Source organism: Protomyctophum bolini (assembly GCF_963924005.1).
Source record: "Protomyctophum bolini genome assembly, chromosome: 2".
NCBI lineage: Eukaryota > Metazoa > Chordata > Actinopteri > Myctophiformes > Myctophidae > Protomyctophum > Protomyctophum bolini.
In genome coordinates, this window is record NC_137863.1 from 52,345,224 (window position 1) to 52,364,364 (window position 19,141).

General features: G+C 43.4%; 1 protein-coding gene across 4 annotated transcripts in view; it reads right to left on the reverse strand.

Moving 5' to 3' along the window:
• Nucleotides 1–19,141, reverse strand: part of kcnab2a (potassium voltage-gated channel subfamily A regulatory beta subunit 2a) — a 181,440-nt gene that overhangs the window by 16,881 nt on the left and 145,418 nt on the right. For all 4 annotated transcript variants that reach the window (XM_080783160.1, XM_080783158.1, XM_080783159.1 and 1 more), the window contains 7 exons: nt 17,981–18,024; nt 14,839–14,876; nt 13,694–13,773; nt 8,459–8,503; nt 7,189–7,233; nt 4,152–4,195; nt 3,623–3,709 (listed from right to left, as the gene is read on the reverse strand). In XM_080783160.1, the coding sequence (XP_080639286.1) occupies nt 3,623–3,709; nt 4,152–4,195; nt 7,189–7,233; nt 8,459–8,503; nt 13,694–13,773; nt 14,839–14,876; nt 17,981–18,024 (383 nt within the window). The remainder of the gene's footprint in view (nt 1–3,622; nt 3,710–4,151; nt 4,196–7,188; nt 7,234–8,458; nt 8,504–13,693; nt 13,774–14,838; nt 14,877–17,980; nt 18,025–19,141) is intronic.

The following is a 19,141-nucleotide window of genomic DNA, read 5'->3' on the forward strand; positions in this document are numbered from 1 at the left end:
ACTAGTAATTAGAGCTGTCCCGACACTGTATCGGCATCGGGAAAAGCATCCCTTATTTGTCATTTCGGGTCACACTTATGACACCTAGGACATCCACACATTTTCCACACAATTTCAAGGACCCCCACAACTCTCAGACTCTGTTTGACCAGAATAACAGCCTTTATTTAGTATCATTGGTAACACCTGTAAAGGAAGTATAGGGAAGGGGCCCAAGCTCTTTCCAAAGTGGCGCGTGTGCACAGAGCTCATTTCTCAGCCCAACGGAGCCTGAAATCATCATGTCAGAGTGCACAGCCCTCCGTCAGGACTGAGTGCTTTGTGAGGATTTGGAGATGATGATGATGATGATGACGACGACCCAGGGAACTCTGACCAGACCAGTGTTGTTTTCATCGACTAAAACTAAGACGAAAAATGTTCATCGACTACCTTTTTTCACTGTCGAAAACTAAATGGAAACTAAAATAAAACTAAGCTATGGTGACTACAACTATTACTAATTATACTGCCGATTTTGTCAATAAATAGAAACTAGACTAAAATGTTAGTTAGGAAGGGACTAGTGGACAAGAGATCCAGTATAAGTCATTTTACACTTGGCTGCACGCTGAAAATAGCCGATCCACGAGCTTGTAGATCAGCTATTTTCACATTTTCACTAAAATCAGCCAAGGCATCAAGGCCTGCCAAAATAGATTTTAGTCGACTAAATCAACGGTAGATTTAGTGGACTAAAATCTTAAGATATTTAGTCGACTAAAACTAGACGTTCCAGGTGACTAAAATGTGACTAAAACTAAACGCAAACTATTCAAAAGACTGTGACTAAAGCTAAAATAAACATTTGCTGACAAAAACAACAACCGGACCAGACCACGGCAGCAGTTTTTACACACACACAGGTCTCCCAGTCCGCTGGAGGGCTGAATGTGCAGCCCGCCCTGCCAACGTGAAACACTTTAAAATAGATTTTCTTCACCACCCCCTCCTCCTCCTCCTCATCGCCTTGCTCGCAACATACTGTACTGTACTGTACATCTGAATCTCTGCCCAATCACTGAACAATAAGCATCACACCTGTTTTCTGCACCGTCTCCGACGCAGAGAACTGAGAGACACGTGAGCCGTCTGGCATGCGTCTGATGTTATTATATCTGCCCCGTCGAGAAGAAACCACATACAGTAACTCCAAAATGGTCATTGTGCAGGACATTTTAACCCATTTCGGACTGAGGTCGATTAATAAAAAAAGGCTTCAAAACCCAAGTTTCTATGTAGGTGGTGCTTTTTCATGTCAAGGCCCCCTAGAATTATTATTACTCTATTGGGCTACGGACCCCCATCTCAAAATATGTAGTTCCAGGGACCCCCCCCCAAAATTCAATATTTTAGTTAAAAATGTTCGCTCTGAAATATATATTCAATGATTTGCGCCACATTTTAATAACTTTTCAAAAATAGCAGACCTACAAGCTCGTAGCGCGCTACGAGCTTGTAGATCTGCTATTTTTCAATAGCTAAAGCATGACACAATGCTTAAAACACCAACAGGGGTTCCCGCCCAAAATGGGTTGAATAAATCAGGAAATGAAGAAAAGATTATGTTTTGAAAACAAGGCAATACAGCCTCATCAAAGTTGGTGTTTGTGACTTTATAGAATTGTCATTTACTTCCATGAGAGGGGGAGAGGTGGTGGAGTTAGCTGCTTTAGCAGACAGTCTGAGAGGGGGAGAGGTGGTGGAGTTAGCTGCTTTAGCAGACAGTCTGAGAGGGGGAGAGGTGGTGGAGTTAGCTGCTTTAGCAGACAGTCTGAGAGGGGGAGAGGTGGTGGAGTTAGCTGCTTTAGCAGACAGTCTGAAGGGGGGAGAGGTGGTGGAGTTAGCTGCTTTAGCAGACAGTCTGAGGGTCCAATGGAGTTAAGAGGTTCTGTCCGAAGCGCTTATTACTACTTTTTGGTTAAATATGTTTTGAACCAAAACACAGATGTAAAGCCTTTACATCTGTATTTTGGTTTAAAAAAACATTTACAGTAAAGGGTGTTCAATAGCATTGATTTATGCAAAATTTTTTTATCTAAAACCTCAAAAATGGAGTTAGGTGGTTTCCTCCAAACAGCAATGATTTATACTCTCCCACTCTCACACAGTATAAAATGTATATCAAACGTGATCGGACAATTTTCACTCCAAATGACTCGATCGGTGATCTGCATCCGGCAACTTACCCAAACTGGAGAAACCAATCTTTTATACCATTTAAGTTGTATAAAAGTCAATCGGATATGTAATATCAGTATGATATCGTTTTGTGACAGGTCTAACAATTATCCCCTTCCTCCCCACACACACACACACACACACACACACACACACACACACATACACAGGGACAGTTTTGGCGTGGGTTTTGACATACAGTACAGCATCGGTATCGGCCGACCGTGAGAAAAACAATCAGTGATCGGTTCCAAAAAAACCCTGATTGGCACCCATTTTCTGTCATACAACGAAGAAAATATTTGGCTTAGGTAGACCCTCAGCGCCTTCTGACAGAAATACAAGGGGTCGGGCCATGCATCCAGCAAGCCCAACCTCAAGTTGCACCACAAAAAGCCGGGTGAACATGTACTGTATGTCGGACATTATACACCCTATTACACCCATTATACACCCTATTTGGGGGGGCAGCACTGGGGAGACACTGGGGAGGCACTGGGAGGACACTGGGGGACACTGGGGAGGCACTGGGAGGACACTGGGGGACACTGGGGAGGCACTAGGGGGGACACTGGGCACTGGGGAGACACTGTGGAGGCACTGGGAGGCCCCTTGGGGGACACTGTGGAGGACACAGGGGGGACACTGTGGAGGCACTGGGGGACACTGGGGGGACACTGGGGAGGCACTGGGTGGGGGACACTGGGGAGGCACTGGGTGGGGGACACTGGGGAGGCACTGAGGGGATACTGGGGAGGCACTGTGGAGGACACTGGGGGGACACTGTGGAGGGAGGCACTGGGGGGGAACTGGGGAGACACTGGGGAGGCACTGGAGAGTCACTATAGGGAGGCCCTGGGCAGATATTGGGGAGGTACTGGGGGGACACTGGGCAGATAGAGTTTGGACAGAGTAAAACAAAAAAGAATGGCGCCCCTCCCCCCATGGCGCCCCAGGCGGCTGCATGCTCGGCCTGTAGGAAGGGTCGGGCCTGCCTATAACCTAACCTAACCCTAACCCTGTAGGTAAGGGCCAGGCCTGCCTATAACCTAACCCTAACCCTAAGCATGACGCAGCGCATGTGGGTGAACATGTAGGCTACATTACTATTACTAACCCTAACCGCCAAACCTAAACATAACCGCAAGCATGACGCAGCGCATGTTGGACCAAAGCACTTTACTTTATCCGCAAACACACAAAAATGATGGCGTGGACAGGATTCAAACCCAGGAGGTATGGATTCAAAGTCTATTGCCCATAACGAGCCATGCTATGAGCTGGCTGCTGGAATGCTTTTGCAGAGGCTACGGCGAGGCTTCCCCTCATATTTCTTATAGCTGATTTCACCCAACACCAGTAAGCACAGCAATGATAAGAGTACAGAGATTGTAGCCCTTACCTTCCATAGGAGTATTGGGATCCGGCCTGTTTGCAAAAACCACGTCCACGTATTCTAACTGCAGTCTTTCCAGTGAGGCTTTTAAACCTAGAAGTAAGAATAAAAAAAAGACACCCGTGTGAACTGAGCGGTGTACGCTGCTCAACAACACCACCACAGCAGCACTGGCTGGCTGGCTGCAGTTATAGTTATCTGGGCTCCATCTTGTGCCACCCCTTATCCCTAATTTAATTTGTCATGTTTTACTATTTTTAAAAATCTTAGGAAACAGTCGAGTCAATACACGAATAAATCATGACAAAATGATGTGATGAGGATTTGGCAAAAACAATGGGACTTACACACACAGCCCCAAAACAATGGGGCTGTGTGTGTAATAGTGCAGCCCACGACTGCCTGAGCTTTCTCAGAGGCTCATATGAGCCCAAGAGGACGTGTTATTGAGGAAAAAGGGGACTAATTAGGATGTTTAACGCAGAGTCGGCAGTTAAGTTCCCGAGCTGGGCTTTGTGTGACACATGGAGCTTACCTTCTATAATGTGTTTTCGGGACAATCCTCTTTCAGTCTCAGCCCTAGAAAGAAAAAAAAGGAGCACAGCGCTTTAACACTAGCCAGTCTGAAAAAAAATCACTACTACTCAGTCGGCTGAACGGTCAGAGGGACCGTGTTTTTGGTGCGATTTGATTGGCCACTCTCTCCCCCACTCCCTGGAGACGTCCAGCTGGAGACGTTCAAGCCGGCTGCATCCCATTTCCAACAAATTAAATCAAATATGTTTGGCTGGTTAATTAACTTGGAATTTGTTTACTATTTTGATAAGATAATATGAATACAATGATTATTATCCATGATGAGGGCAGAGGGATGTTATTATTGAATGCTCGGTTTCAATGGAGCGAGAAGCTAGCTAGCCTAGCCTAGTTAGCTAGCTGTCTGTGTCGTGTGTTAAGTGTTGTTAACAATGGGACATTGTCTGAACTGCTGAGATGTTGTCATTTCTAAACACATGTTTTCACTCCTAAAATGTATAAAACTAATACATGTAATACATATTTTGCCCGGTTAGTGCTATATTGCAACATAGCCATGGAAGAGTGTTGCGTTGCTGCTTCTTTTTATCCTTCCACCCTGCAAAGATCACTCATCTTTTCTCGTGTGTTATCGATGTAATTAATATATGTGACCCCACGCCATGTACAGACTGCTTGACTAGGCATGTAAACATGACATAATTGTATTAATGTTTAAGTGTAATGATGTTATTGACCGGATTGTCCGTAGTAACAGACCCCCATTCCTCCAGCCGTTAGCTATTTGCTAATATTATAAGCTAACCGCATTACTAAAGCCAATGTATTGCAGTAAATGCGGCATGTCCGCGGTAAATTACTTATACAAGTGAGTCGCGTTATATTTACCTAAATTACCAGCCAAAGTACATTCCAAATAAACAATTATTAGCCACGTTATGTTGTTATATCAGTTTAATTAATAAAAAAACATTTGCTAAGCTGTGTGTATTTCTTTGTCCCAACTTGCAAGTACATGAACCACGTGACCGGGCTGTTTTCTGCCCCCTCAATATCCCAACCGAAATATTTTATAAGATGGCTCTCCGCATCATAAGTGCATAATACTTGTTTATTTGGAGTGAACATGACAATGACGAGTAAATAAATATTAACACGACTCCCGTCGATACGTTATTTAGCCTGGACATTTCCGCATTTAGCTGAAAATGGGCTTAGTAGCCTACTATTATATTTCATTGATTGTGCCAAAGAAAGAATCGCGTCAGGTCAAACCGGCCATGCACACCATTGCTCACGAAAGCGACACCCTTGATCAAGCAGCCTAGTTCACATACATGACGAAATACGACATTAGAGTTATATATTGTCATTTTTATATAGAGGGGGAAACATTATAGGCTTGCGTGATTTGATTGATCCAAATAATCGCCTAGTTAGCTAGCTGTATGTGTGTTGAGTGTTCTTTTTTTTCCTCCACCCCTCTTTTCTTTAAATCATAACTCGCTCATTTTATGCTCATTTAAAAAAATTCAAAATACCATGTAAACTACGAAATTCGGTCTTTCATTTGGTATATAGATCGGTTGTGTAGGCCCTCTCTACGAAACGATATCAAGTGAAAAGGAAATGTCGGGGAATCGGGTTATAAAAGACACCATTATCAAGCAGCAAAAAGGCGAGTAGGCCTATGGGGGAGAAAGGGGGACGGCGGTTCATTGTGCCGATAATAGCCAGACAGAGTAAGAGATATATGCCTAAAATCATATTTACAAAACGTTTCAAATGGGAAAAAAACTGAGATGATTTCAATCGAATATTTAGACAAAGTCATGCAAGGGGAACTTTCTCTGGACTCCATGGGCTAAGAAAATAAACTTTTAAATCTCAAATACGGTCAGAATGACCGCTCCGACGTTGTAGTGTTAACACTTTAGCTGCCACCGTGTGGCCAATAGTGGTACTCGCTTGTCTGCCAGCCGGATGCAGGGAGATTCACTACTTATGCACTACTTATGCACTTGAGTTTTTTTTTGGGGGGGGGGGGGGGGGGGGGTTTGTTTCCTAAAAACGTAGAAGAAGAAGCAGCAGCTAATGCTAGCGTTAACCTCCAATGTCTATATGTGACAATATCTGACTGAGGCTAAGTCATTGAATTTTGCGTTTTTCATGTTTGTTCTTTCATTTCATGTGAAAGCATGCTTCAAATTGCCATATTGGTTGTTCACCAAGTTTAGGAGATATGCGTTATAGAGTAATTAATGTCTTGCAGAAAACAGCGAGTTTAGAAAACAGGCTTGAAAGGCTTGAATAATAAAGCGATTTTTCATCCTCTGCTGAACGGTTAGTCTCGCTGCCATGTCTGTCTCTCTGTATCAAAGAGTCACATACTGTATTTCTCCAGAAACGTTAATATTGTAATTGTAAAAATCTGAAATGAGACCTGAACCTAAACCGAACTAAAACTAAGACCAAGTACGCTGACAATTTCGTCAACAAATAAAACCTAGACTAAAATGTTAGGGACTATAGTGGACAAGAGATCCAGTACAAGTCATTTTACACTTGGTTGCATGCTGAAAATATCCGATCTACAAGCCCACAACGCGTCGTGCTGCGACACGTTGTGAGCTTGTAGTTCGGCTATGTAGAGCTTGTAGATCGGCTATTTTCATTTTCATTACGACGGCATCAATGCCCGCCAAAATACATTTTAGTCGACTAAAATCACCTGTAGATTTAGTCAACTATAATCACATGACATTTAGTCGACTAAAACTAGACGAACACTAAGACATTCCAGGTCACTAAAATGTGACTAAAACTATTTTTTTGTCACATTGATTCCAAAGACTATGACTAAACTAAAATGTAAATTTGCTGCCAAAAACAACACTGCCATTAAACAGCAACAGCGGAGGCTCTATTAGTATTAGGGGCGACCATCACTCAACCAGAGAGAATATTACCTAGAGGATCGTTTCTCATCTAGACAACTTGGCAGGCACAAACAAATTAATCATGTCGAAACTTACTTTCCGCCCCAGAAGATCTTTGTTGTGATCACCAGACTGGAACGCCTGTAAACAGGAAAGGAAATGATAAACACTGATAATAAATAAGAAGTTCTCCTCGGAGCACAGGTCTCCTCCAGTCTAGGTACAGTAGGTCAATATAACAGCACAGGTCTGGGTGGGGCATGCATTTTCAACTTGCATCGTTCCAAGTAGGCCAGTACCCAACGGGCAGCGCTGTAGAGGCCCCCACAAGCACCGCTCCAGTGTTCTAAATGAGTGGTATTCCCCTTTAACACGGCCCTGAATGACCCCAAGTGTGAGTAACTGTGCCCTGGAACTCAGACAGTGACGAGGAACGAGCGTTGGAGACATTCAAGTTGACAGCATGCCATCGACATTCACTTTACCCCAGCAATTTGAACATGGTTTTGGTTTGAGGCTAGGGTGGGCAGACATCTAACCTGACTTTGCCAGCTGGGGGCGGTATTGGGTAACCATGTTCCCCAACACCGCAACCATCTGGGATTTCTCAGGGAGTTCAGCTAACACCAATCCGTTCCGTACCGAACCAATCAGCGTGAGCTAAGGGCGGGATATGTGCGAAACCGGATGTGAAGCTCTATAGACACGTCAATATGATTGGTTGTGTTTGCACGCCCACACAGTGATAGACAGACGGTCCCATCCAATCATCTACCAAGTATCTTGAAAAAAATAAACAGCCCCGTCATCGAATTGCCTCCCGAGATCCCAGATCCCAATAAGCTGTGAAACAAACTTGTATAGCAAGCTTCTTGGATCTGGCAGCGTCAGGTTAGCAGACATCGTCCTTGATTTTATTCTTTGTCGCACGCCGGTGTCACACACCAAAGACAGTAGATCTTCTGCAAGCTCGCAATGAGTCACGCACGCTGCGACGAGCTTGTAGATCTGATATAATAAATCAGCCTCTTAACTGTGCCAGAAGTCGGCCTGTGTGACAATGAATGAGTGAATGTTACAAGAGGCACAAGTTGACAGGTCTACATTGAATGCCAGTCCAGGATGACAAAGTGTCAAAGCTCCTGGCACCAGAGGGCGATCCATAATTCAGCGCCTTTGAGGAGGAGACACATGAGTTGCGGGCATCATCATGGCTGCCTGCCTGCCTGCATGCCTTTTGCATTCTCTACCTTGCCTGGCAGGCTCGTAAAAAAGTGCAACCGCAGTACCAAAATTACGAAATGGGAAATGATGCAAGCTCAGAGAAACCCCAACGGGATTGGAAAGAACTCGATTAGATTCATACCTCCATCCTTTCTTCTTTATTATGTTCCCGAGGACCACCTCTGCCCTGTAAGACAGACAGACAGACAGACAGACAGACAGACAGACAGACAGACAGACAGACAGACAGACAGACAGACAGACAGACAGACAGACAGACAGACGGTGAGACGAGATAATAAGGGCACATTCAGCAACAATACGAGAGCATGAACGGCATGAAAAAAAAGTTCGGAAATATTTTGAAACGCTGAATAAAAAGAACACAGTAACAACTCTGAACATGTATAATTCACTAGTTGATATGCTTTCAGTGAAAAGAGCAGCACGAGCCCAGAACGACCTCCCCATTTAGCACGAATGCCAGTCTTTAGGCAGGGTGGGGGAGGGTGGGGTTGGTAGACTCATTAGCAGGCTTGCTAATCATTCCCATTATGAGTCCCATTAGAGATAGCAGCAGATGCTGTCGCCAATGGGAGCTGCCAACCGCTCGCCTCGCTGTCGCAATCAGATCGCAGCGCCCCCCCATTTTGGGGCGGGAACCCCTTTAGGGGTTAGCATTGTGTGTTATGCTTTAGCTATTGAAAAATAGCAGATCTACAAGCTCGTAGCGCGCCACTCGGTGGCGCACTACGAGCTTGTAGGTCAAAAAATCAAAGAACGACTGACATAGAAACAGAGCTTTTTCAGAAAACTGTCAGGATGTAGAAGACATTTTTAGAATCTGATCTCAGGTCAAAATGGGTTAACGCATTCAGACGACGTGTGCATGGATAGGGAACGTCATCATTTTTGGGTTGGCCTCTCCTCCTGCAATGTACTCCTTTGCTTTTGGCGCATGCCACGGTCCCATTCACTTCCCTGTTTAGCGATCAGAAAGAAAAGGGAAATCTAGGGAGCTCTCCGTAGTTTTGACCAGATGGCTATACTTCTGTCTTCATTTCTGACTTCAACATGCCTCTCGCCACGGAATATTAACGCTTCTAGAGAGACTCGATTGTAATCGCAACATTATGCCTCCCGGGTTTTTGTATACGGAACGGAAGCAACCCTGGCTTTCAGAGTAAAAGCTGCCATATCTTCCCGGACACCCCCAAGCTTCTATTTTGAAAGAAATCCCGTCGCCGATTGTGTTTTAACGTCACCTGCACACACACTCGACGCACAAAGTGAGGTTCGAGAGCTCAAGCTATCAATGATCCATCTGCCTCCTCCATCCATCACCTCTTTTACTCACTCTCTCTTTCTACATCCTCCCTCTGTTCATCTCCCTCACGCTCCATCTACCCCATCACATTCCACTTCTCGATTTCTCTCCTCTCTCCTCCAGTGTGTGCATGCATGTGTGCGTGCGTGCGTCCTGCTGTTTGTACAAGTAGGTAAAGACGAACAGCTGGGCTCATGTTTTGCTTCATAACCACAGCGCATCACTCCAATGAGAGACTGACATAATAATATAAATAACAATTCAATTCAAAGCAGCTTCCTTGGCATGAGAAGGCAAAGGTTTACATTGCCAAAAGCAAGTGTCATGATATAATAAAAGCAGTTGAAAGTGGGGAAAGTGTATGCTGTATACTGTTGGCGGATATGCAGGGTATAAAGCTTTCCTGAAACAAATGGCACCAATCTTTTGCAGCCATCTTGGGACAAATGGCAACACAAACATCACGCGTGAGGCAACCAAATAGTCAACGGCGCCCAACTACAGATATAGTGTACTGTATGTAGTTATGTAGCAGAATACAGTTTAGTGAACGTTTCGTGAAGATTCTTGTAAACCATGTTTGTTCTGTTCTATGGACCCTATAGAACACAGAAAAAACGGTTTACTTTTTTTTTCACCCTGACAATTTACCATTAATCCGCGCCGTAACCGAGAAACCGAGATTAAATTAGCCTTTGCAATGGATGCCATGCCCGGCATCCCGAGATTTTATTCCCCATAATCCAGCGGTAAAACATTAAATAAGTAGCAACCGCTCGGTGATGTTTACCTAAAAAACGGCCAAAATACTCGCCACAGCGCGACGCGTTGTGAGCTTGTAGATCGGCTATTTTCAGCATGCAACTAAGTGGAAAATTACTTATACTGGACCTCTTGTTCACTAGTCCCTTCCTAACATTTTAGTCTAGTTTTTGTTTGTGAAAAAATGGAAGTCGACAAACATTTTTCGTCTTATTTTCAGTCGGCAAAATCAACACTGGACACAAGCCTTTGTCACCTTCCCCCACGGAGACTGACAGGATGTGCAGCGTGGGGGGGGGGGGGGGGGGGGGGGGGGTTGGGCAAGTGTGATGTCTCAGGAAAAGCTCTTGGCGATTGTTGCGTGTAAAGTGTTTGAATCATCCTACTCCATGTGCCAGTATATGCATGTGTGTACATACAGTAGGCAGCAGTGCAAGCCGTCAGGATTAGCACCTGCAGATAAGACATGGTGAGTTGTGACAGGCTGTCACAGCTGTTTGCATGTGCCGCACCGATTTGTCCTCCTCGCCTGTCGATTTGTGATTTGTATACTGTACCCTCGCGGGTGAACGGAATCAGCCTTGTGCCTGCTCTGTCTATGCCCCCCCCCCCCCCCCCCCCCTTATCAGGACACTTTGACCAAAAGCATACATGGGCAACTGTCGGGCAATTAATGTGGCCCACAGGTTAATATCGGAATACAGATTTATTATTGATTTTAGCCGTTACAATTCCAAACATGGCCCAGTTTCATCACGTAGCATAATGACTAGTATTAAAATGTTTTAATGTCCTTTTGTATTTAGTTCATAAAGTTAACATACCTATAACTAAATGCATGTGAAATTAAATAAAAAAGGTCACTTTTCAAGGATTCCAAAAAAATGGCAAAAATAAATAATAAATCCAGGATTTCAATTCAAATATAGCAAAAATAGCTGATCTACAAGCTCGTCACACTGCGACGCATTTTGAGCTTGTAGATCGGCAATTTTTTTTTGCTACGCCAGTAATATGCAATGTGGCCCTCTGGAGTGAATGTGGAAATATGATCAATCGCCATCGTAAAGTTGCCCACCCCTGATCTAAAGCCAATAATATTGATATTATCAATTATATTATTATTATATTATTAATAATGATATTATCAGATGCTAAATCCCTTGACAATGGGACGCTTTCTAATGGACGTTTACCATTTGATTGATTGACTGAATACTTTATTAGCAGTATGCAAAAAGGTACAGCGGTACGATTATACAAATGGAGCTACAAGGACAACACAATAAAAAGCTCGTTTCCATTGTGGTACCGTGTAACAAAAAACAGAAGCCCCGACTATAGACTATAATTCATTTTCAGAGAAACTGGCATAATACCATACGTATATTGGCACAATGAAACATATTGGCACAATGAAATCCAAGAATACTCTTGGGAGGGATTAAAAGACACAGTGCAGATATTGACGGCAAGGCATAATCCCTCAGATTATTTCAATCCACCTCACTCAAACTACAAAGACCGATTATATTCAGGAATATAGACCAGTTATTATATATTCAGGAATGTGTTAAACTATCACTGTGGGCCAGCACATTCTGAATGCGGGAAGCGGTTTCAAAATGTCACCGTTGTCTGTCAGACCGCCACCGTGAGACACAGGCCTGAAGTGACTTTATTATACTGTAAGGACTCACTTAACTAAAGTCTATCGCAATAAGGTCACAATAAGTCAACTATACTTCAAGGGTCATTATGTTTATGTTTAGGAATGTCTGACCTGAACAAACACCCTGAACGCCCGGGGTTATTTAATCCAGTAAATCAGAGCGCCCAGCGATTCATAGCAGCGGAGCACATTTAGCGACGGACCGGATGCTATCCCGGATGTGGCTGAAGTAGCTTGATGTAGCCAAAACACTCTCGATGCGATCGACAAACAACGGGAGGTATGATTAATTCTAACGGCGACGGGACTACGGTGGGCCGTCTTAATACATGATCTTTGGTTAGCATTGGACGGAATGATTTAGATCAAGAGTTATTCACGTTTTAAGATTTTCGATCTCGTCGGCTAAAACGGGGGGGGACATTTTCGATGACGTCCCACCGGAAAATAACATTGGATGCTGCCCAACATCTGCTCCCGCGATCGGTTTTGATATCAATAAATCTCCGTCCTTTTGATGGAGGAGCTAGAGGAGGAGGAGCTAGGCTTCCTCGCTGATCAGTGAACCTGTGCTTGTGAGGAGGAGGGGCTAGATGAGGAGGAGCTAGAGGAGGAGGTGCTAGGCTTCCTCGCTGATCAGTGCACCTGTGCTTGTGAGGAGGATGAGGGGCTGGAGGAGGAGCTAGAGGAGGAGGAGCTAGGCTTCCTCGCTGATCAGTAGGCCTGTCAAAAAAAATCGATTCGAGTTAGAATCGCGATTCTAATGCTGTCCGATTCAGAATCGATTCTCATTTTCCAAAAATCGATTTTTCAAAAAAAAAAAAAAAAAACCCTTTTTTTTTTTTTTTTTTTTCATTTTTTTTTTTACAAATGGCCTGGGTTTCTGCATAGTGCATTTACTACCAGCTAAGCTAAGCCTGCCAATTGTATTTATTTTACACCTGTTTTAATACTAATGTATTGTTCTGGTATTGAGTGAGAAGAGATTTTGTAACTTTTGTTCTTACTCTTGGATTTAACCTTTGTGTGTTTAAATCATTCAGTTGATAAAACCTTTACAATTATACAAGCTTTTTACTAAATGTACTCTGCTTTCATGCCAGAAGACTGGAGTAGATCATGCTAAAATTCTATTTAATTGTTTTTAATAAAATAAAATAAACTGCTTTAGAATCGAAAAAAAATCTTTTTTGAATCGAGAATCGGAAAAATCGAAAAGATCGTTTTTGAATCGAATCGTCACCCCAAGAATCGGAATCGAATCGAATCGTGGGACACCTAAAGATTCGCAGCCCTACTGATCAGTGAACCTGTGCTTGTGAGGAGGATGAGGGGCTGGAGGAGGAGCTAGAGGAGGAGGAGCTAGGCTTCCTCGCTGATCAGTGAACCTGTGCTTGTGAGGAGGATGAGGGGCTGGAGGAGGAGCTAGAGGAGGAGGAGCTAGGCTTCCTCGCTGATCAGTGAACCTGTGCTTGTGAGGAGGATGAGGGGCTGGAGGAGGAGCTAGAGGAGGAGGAGCTAGGCTTCCTCGCTGATCAGTGAACCTGTGCTTGTGAGGAGGAGGGGGTAGATGAGGAGGAGGAGGAGGAGCTAGATGAGGAGGAGGTGCTACTCACTTTCCAGCTGCGTAGACCTCGGCCGTGTCAAACAGATTGATGCCATTCTCATAGGCCATCGTCATCAGCTGCTCTGCCATCTGGTGAACGGGGAAGGAGCAAAGCAGTGGATCATTTGACTTAAAGAGGGAATGCCGTTCAATTATGAATTCCTCCTCTGCATGCCTTTTCATTATGCCTCAGTGGCTGCATTGCATGCACCTTCCATATATGGCTCATGTTGTTTATATGCTCTGGCTGCATTGCATGCACCTTGGCTCATGTTTATATGCTCTGGCTGCATTGCATGCACCTTGGCTCATGTTTATATGCTCTGGCTGCATTGCATGCACCTTGGCTCATGTTTATATGCTCTGGCTGCCTTGCATGCACCTTGGCTCATGTTTATATGCTCTGGCTGCATTGCATGCACCTTGGCTCATGTTTATATGCTCTGGCTGCATTGCATGCACCTTGGCTCATGTTTATATGCTCTGGCTGCATTGCATGCACCTTGGCTCATGTTTATATGCTCTGGCTGCCTTGCATGCACCTTCCATATATGGCTCATGTTGTTTATATGCTCTGGCTGCATTGCATGCACCTTCCTATATGGCTCATGTTTATACTGTGACTAAATTTGCCTTTTTTTAATTTTCGTTGTGTCATGTCATATGAAAGCGGGGAATCATAGCTTCAAATGGACATATTGGTTGTTCAGTTTGACCCACCAGTTTTGGAGATATGGCTTATAGAGTAATGTCTTGCAGAGAAACAGCGAGTTGAGAAAAAAAGGCTTCAAAGGTTCACTTCTGTGGTCTCTAACACCTAGCTACATGTTTAAGCATTTATTTCAGATTTACATGTCGATTTCAGCTCGGACACTTATTTCAGACATGCTCTAGTGTGTGAAGAGTCTGCCTGTGCTACTGTATTAACTCATTTTGAAGAAAAAATAAATAAAAGCTGGTGAAAAGCTGTTTTTTTGCGCGATGGCAGTCGCATGCACCTTCCTATATGGCTCATGTTTATATGCTCTGGCTGCGCAGCTTTTCCCCCTCTTTCAATACGTTTGCAGAGTAAGCAGGAAGGAAGGGCCTCCCGGTGCCGACTGACTGACTTGACGGAGGAGAATAATAGACTAATCTATATCCATAAGCTCTCACCTCATCCGTTATCTGTCCGCCAAACGTCACCCATGTTCCTGCAGAGGAAGAGAGAGTGAGAGACAACGTAGGTGTGAGGATATATATATATATACCGTATATATATATATATATATATATATATATATATATATATATATATACGGTTGCACGCATTGACATGAAACACAGTCATACATACCAATGATATCATACATGCAGTTGAACATGCGTTATCATGCACGGCAGGGAAGTTGTTCTCAAACAGTCGTGTAAAGTCGTGTAAAAATAAATAAATAATAATAACGAAATCGGGACATCAATATTATATCCATATCATGATATTAGACTGGAAATTGTCTGTGATTTTGGATATTGCACTATTGTGATTATGTGTCCTATATGAAAATATAAATGTCGGATCAGGAAACATCGGTATATCGGCCGACACTCAACATCAAATGATCGGAATCGGATCGCGAGCAAACAGAACGTGATCGGGACGTCCCTAAACGTAACCTCTTCATCCAGCTATAGAAAGCTGTTTCAACCAATCGGATTGCTTCCTCGAAACGACCCGTTATAATTGGCGTTTTAACTGCACTGAAAACCCAGCATCCCTATTCTGGTGGGGAACATCCACCAAACAATAGCCAATCTACCAGCTCACAACGTGTCACAACATGATGCGCTGTGAGCTCGTAGATCCAATTTATATTGTAAAATCAATGTTAATTTAACTCTGAGTGTACGAATAGAACAACATTTGGTTCCATTTGTACACTCCCATAACATAATTTGTTACAGACCCATAAGGGTCCATTTGGTTCCAAACTATTATTTAGCTGTGGACCCCCTGGAACTCTCTCAAGGACCAGAGAACCACTGCCATACACATAGACTTGAATAGACTGAATAATTATTCATGTAGAGTTAAATTAACACAGAGGTTTTTTTTTTATCTTAATTGACAAAGCACTTTAAGTTCTGTTCAGGAAAAACGTGTACTTGGACTTAACGTAAGTGTCAGAACTGTATTTGGTAGTCAAAGTTAAATCCAACAAACTTTATTTATTTTAATTTTATTGGTAGGCTATCTGTCCTGAGAAGCGAGAAGTGATAAGATAGATAGGCCTATAGATAGATAGATAGATAGATAGATAGATAGATAGATAGATAGATAGATACAGATAGATAGATAGATAGATGGATCGAACAATTGCCTTTCCTAATGACTAACAAAGAAAAACAGGAGCGGGATGGGAGCGGGAGTAATTCGAGTGGGAGTGGGATGGGATGGGATTTATTTTGAGTGGTGCAACCACTCCTACAACCAGCAATGTCCGTGTACACCTATGTATGTCTTGTTCACCTATGTATGTGACGTTAATGAGCACCAGTATATGACTATTAGTACCAGTAGGGGGCGCCAGAAACAGAGAGAGGGATAGTGCTGCTCTGTTGCCTGCTAATGAGAGAGAGAGAGAGAGAGAGAGAGAGAGAGAGAGAGAGAGAGAGAGAGAGAGAGAGAGAGAGAGAGAGAGAGAGAGAGAGAGAGAGAGAGAGAGAGAGAGAGAGAGAAGAGAGAGAGAGATGAGATAGAGAGAGAGAGAGGAGAGGATAGGGGGGGGGGGGGGGGGGGGGGGGGGGGGGGAGTTGCACCTCTCAGTTCACACGACGGTGTGATTTGTTTTACTCAGGATTGGTACAGGACAGGATTGTTTCTGTGGGAGTGGGACAGGACAGGAGTGAAAATCCACTCCTGTGTCAGTCTCTAGTGCCCATACCGAGGCGGGGTTGGCGAAAGGGCCTTTCTGTGTGGAGTTTGCATGTTCTCCCCGAGGCACCCTCACAAAAAACATGCAGTAATCCTGGTCTCTAAACTGCCAGCCGGGCGCCTGATGGAGGGGGGAAGGAACTGGTTGGAATAACGTGTTCCTTCCACGCGCTACGTCCAACCAGGGAAACTCCCCCCTGTCAGGTGTCAAGGAGCAACTTGGACACTCAGGCATGAGTTCAAGTCCGTTGCTCTCCCCAGGTTGGCGGAGGGTGTGTAGAGCCCAGGATCACAATAGATAATTGACACAAGGGTTACAAAATTGTGGGATAAAAAAAAAGTATTAATTAAAATTACATCTATTCTAAGGTAGCATACACCTGTATAGACATTATTATTTTAATAATCCCCCCAAATAATAGATATATATATATAAATATATAAAATCTACAAGCTCACAATGCATTGCAATTTACAATTTAGGCTTAATCCACAGTGATTTACAATAAGCAAGAGAACAGCACAAGGTAATACATCAGATGCATTATAGAAATAGTCATCAAGGATCATAAGCATGAAGCTCAGAACCTAACATATGTCCAACAGTAGAATGTCTGTACAATGAAACTATAAGTAAATAAACACCACAGCATGCTATGTGTGTCTACATAATATGTTATCTAAATTACATATTTTAGAGTCTGAAGGTGAGCAATGCAACTTAATTGTTGTGAGCTTGTGGATTGGCTATGTTTGTATAACCCATTTTTAGCTATTGAAAAATAGCAGATCTACAAGTTATCTACAAGATATCTGCTTTTTGTGAAAACTGTCAGGACGTAGAAGATTTTTTTTAAATCTGATCTCAGGTCAAACTGGGATGAATAAGCCATAACTGGTTGTGAAAATTGAGTTTTTGTTTGTTTGTTTGTGAACCCTGCTTTTCTGCACACACAAACGCACACCAAACCAGTGAGCAGGCTTTCCAAATGGAATGCATTATTTCTTTGTAATGAAACCTATTTTTCTCCGTTAGTGGTGTCGCTCATCAGTATGATGAATATTTATGTACTTTGCCTGAACGGGACAGCTACTAGTACACTAACTAGCAATACATGGTTCAGTAGAAACATGATGGTTGGACCAGCTGTGCCGCGTCTCCATGATTGGGCCTTTAATTGAGAGGTGGAGTGGCTCAAAAAAGCCATACGAGTCCATCTATCTAAATTATGCAGTCTTTCAGTCTGTGCATGCCCACATGCCCTCAATGCGAAAACAATAGAGGCTACACGCACGCACATGCACACACACACACACGCACACACGCGCACGCACGCACGCACGCACGCACACTTTATTTATTCTTGCTGGCCCAGGAACTCTTACCTAATCCAAGGCAGGACACCCGCAGGCCCGACTTTCCAAGGTTTCTGTCAAAGCAGAAAGGCATTAGCATTAATGTTGAATTGAGTTACATATGCAGTACGTGAGACACCATTAGATGGGAACTTCAAGCCTCATTTAAGCCATTTAGGCCTGACGTCGAGAAAACAAAAATAAAAGTCTTATAAATCATGACAGTTTTTTTCTGAAAAACCTCTGTTTCTTTATCAGTGACGCTCAAACTAAAAAAAAAAATAGCAGATCTACAAGCTCGTAGCGCTACGAGCTTGTAGATCTGCATTTTTTCAATAGCTAAAAGTATAACATAATTGCTTTAAAACTCCAAAAGGGGGTTCCCGTCCAGAATGGCATAAGAGACGCGGAGGTCTGCATTGTATAATCCCTGGTTTTTACCCCGTGCTGTGTATACTGTGTATATACTGTATGCAACAGTCTGCTGCAAAGTGTCTGATACGGCAGCGGAGGGATTATGGACAGAAGGGGAGCGAGGATGGGGTCTTGTATGGATTTGGAGATTTATTTATTTTTTTACTTGAGTGAGGGTTTTGGAGGCAGAATGTATTTGGGCTGAGACAGACAGACAGACAGACAGACAGTCTGCCCTGCATGTACAGCACAGTAAAGTCCTCATAGTCTTGAACAGCCCATTCAGAATCAACACCCTTTTGGTGTTTATAAGGATTATGTTATACGTTAGCTATTGAAAAAATAGCAGATCTACAAGCTCGTATCTGCTATTATTTTCATTCAAATGTGGTGCAAATCTTGTGGGGGGAAACGACGACAACATATTTTGAGATTGGGGCTAATTACACAATTACATCATTCTGGGGGTCCTTGACATGAAATAGTTTGAAAACCACTGACGTAGAAACACAAGTTTTTAAGAAAACGGTCAGGATGTAGAAGACATTGGTAGAATGTGGTCTCAGTCCTAAATGGGTTAGCTCTGTGTAGAACTGACTCTTATTGTTGTAGTGTGGATTCTTATGGACAGTGGTGGAAAAACTATCCCCCTCCCCCCCTCTCCCCACTGTGCACAGTGAAATAATATTATTCAATGATTTGAGACACATTTTCAAGATTTTTTCATAGCACTTTGTACTTTTGGTACTTTTAAGTACATTCCGACGCCGATACTTT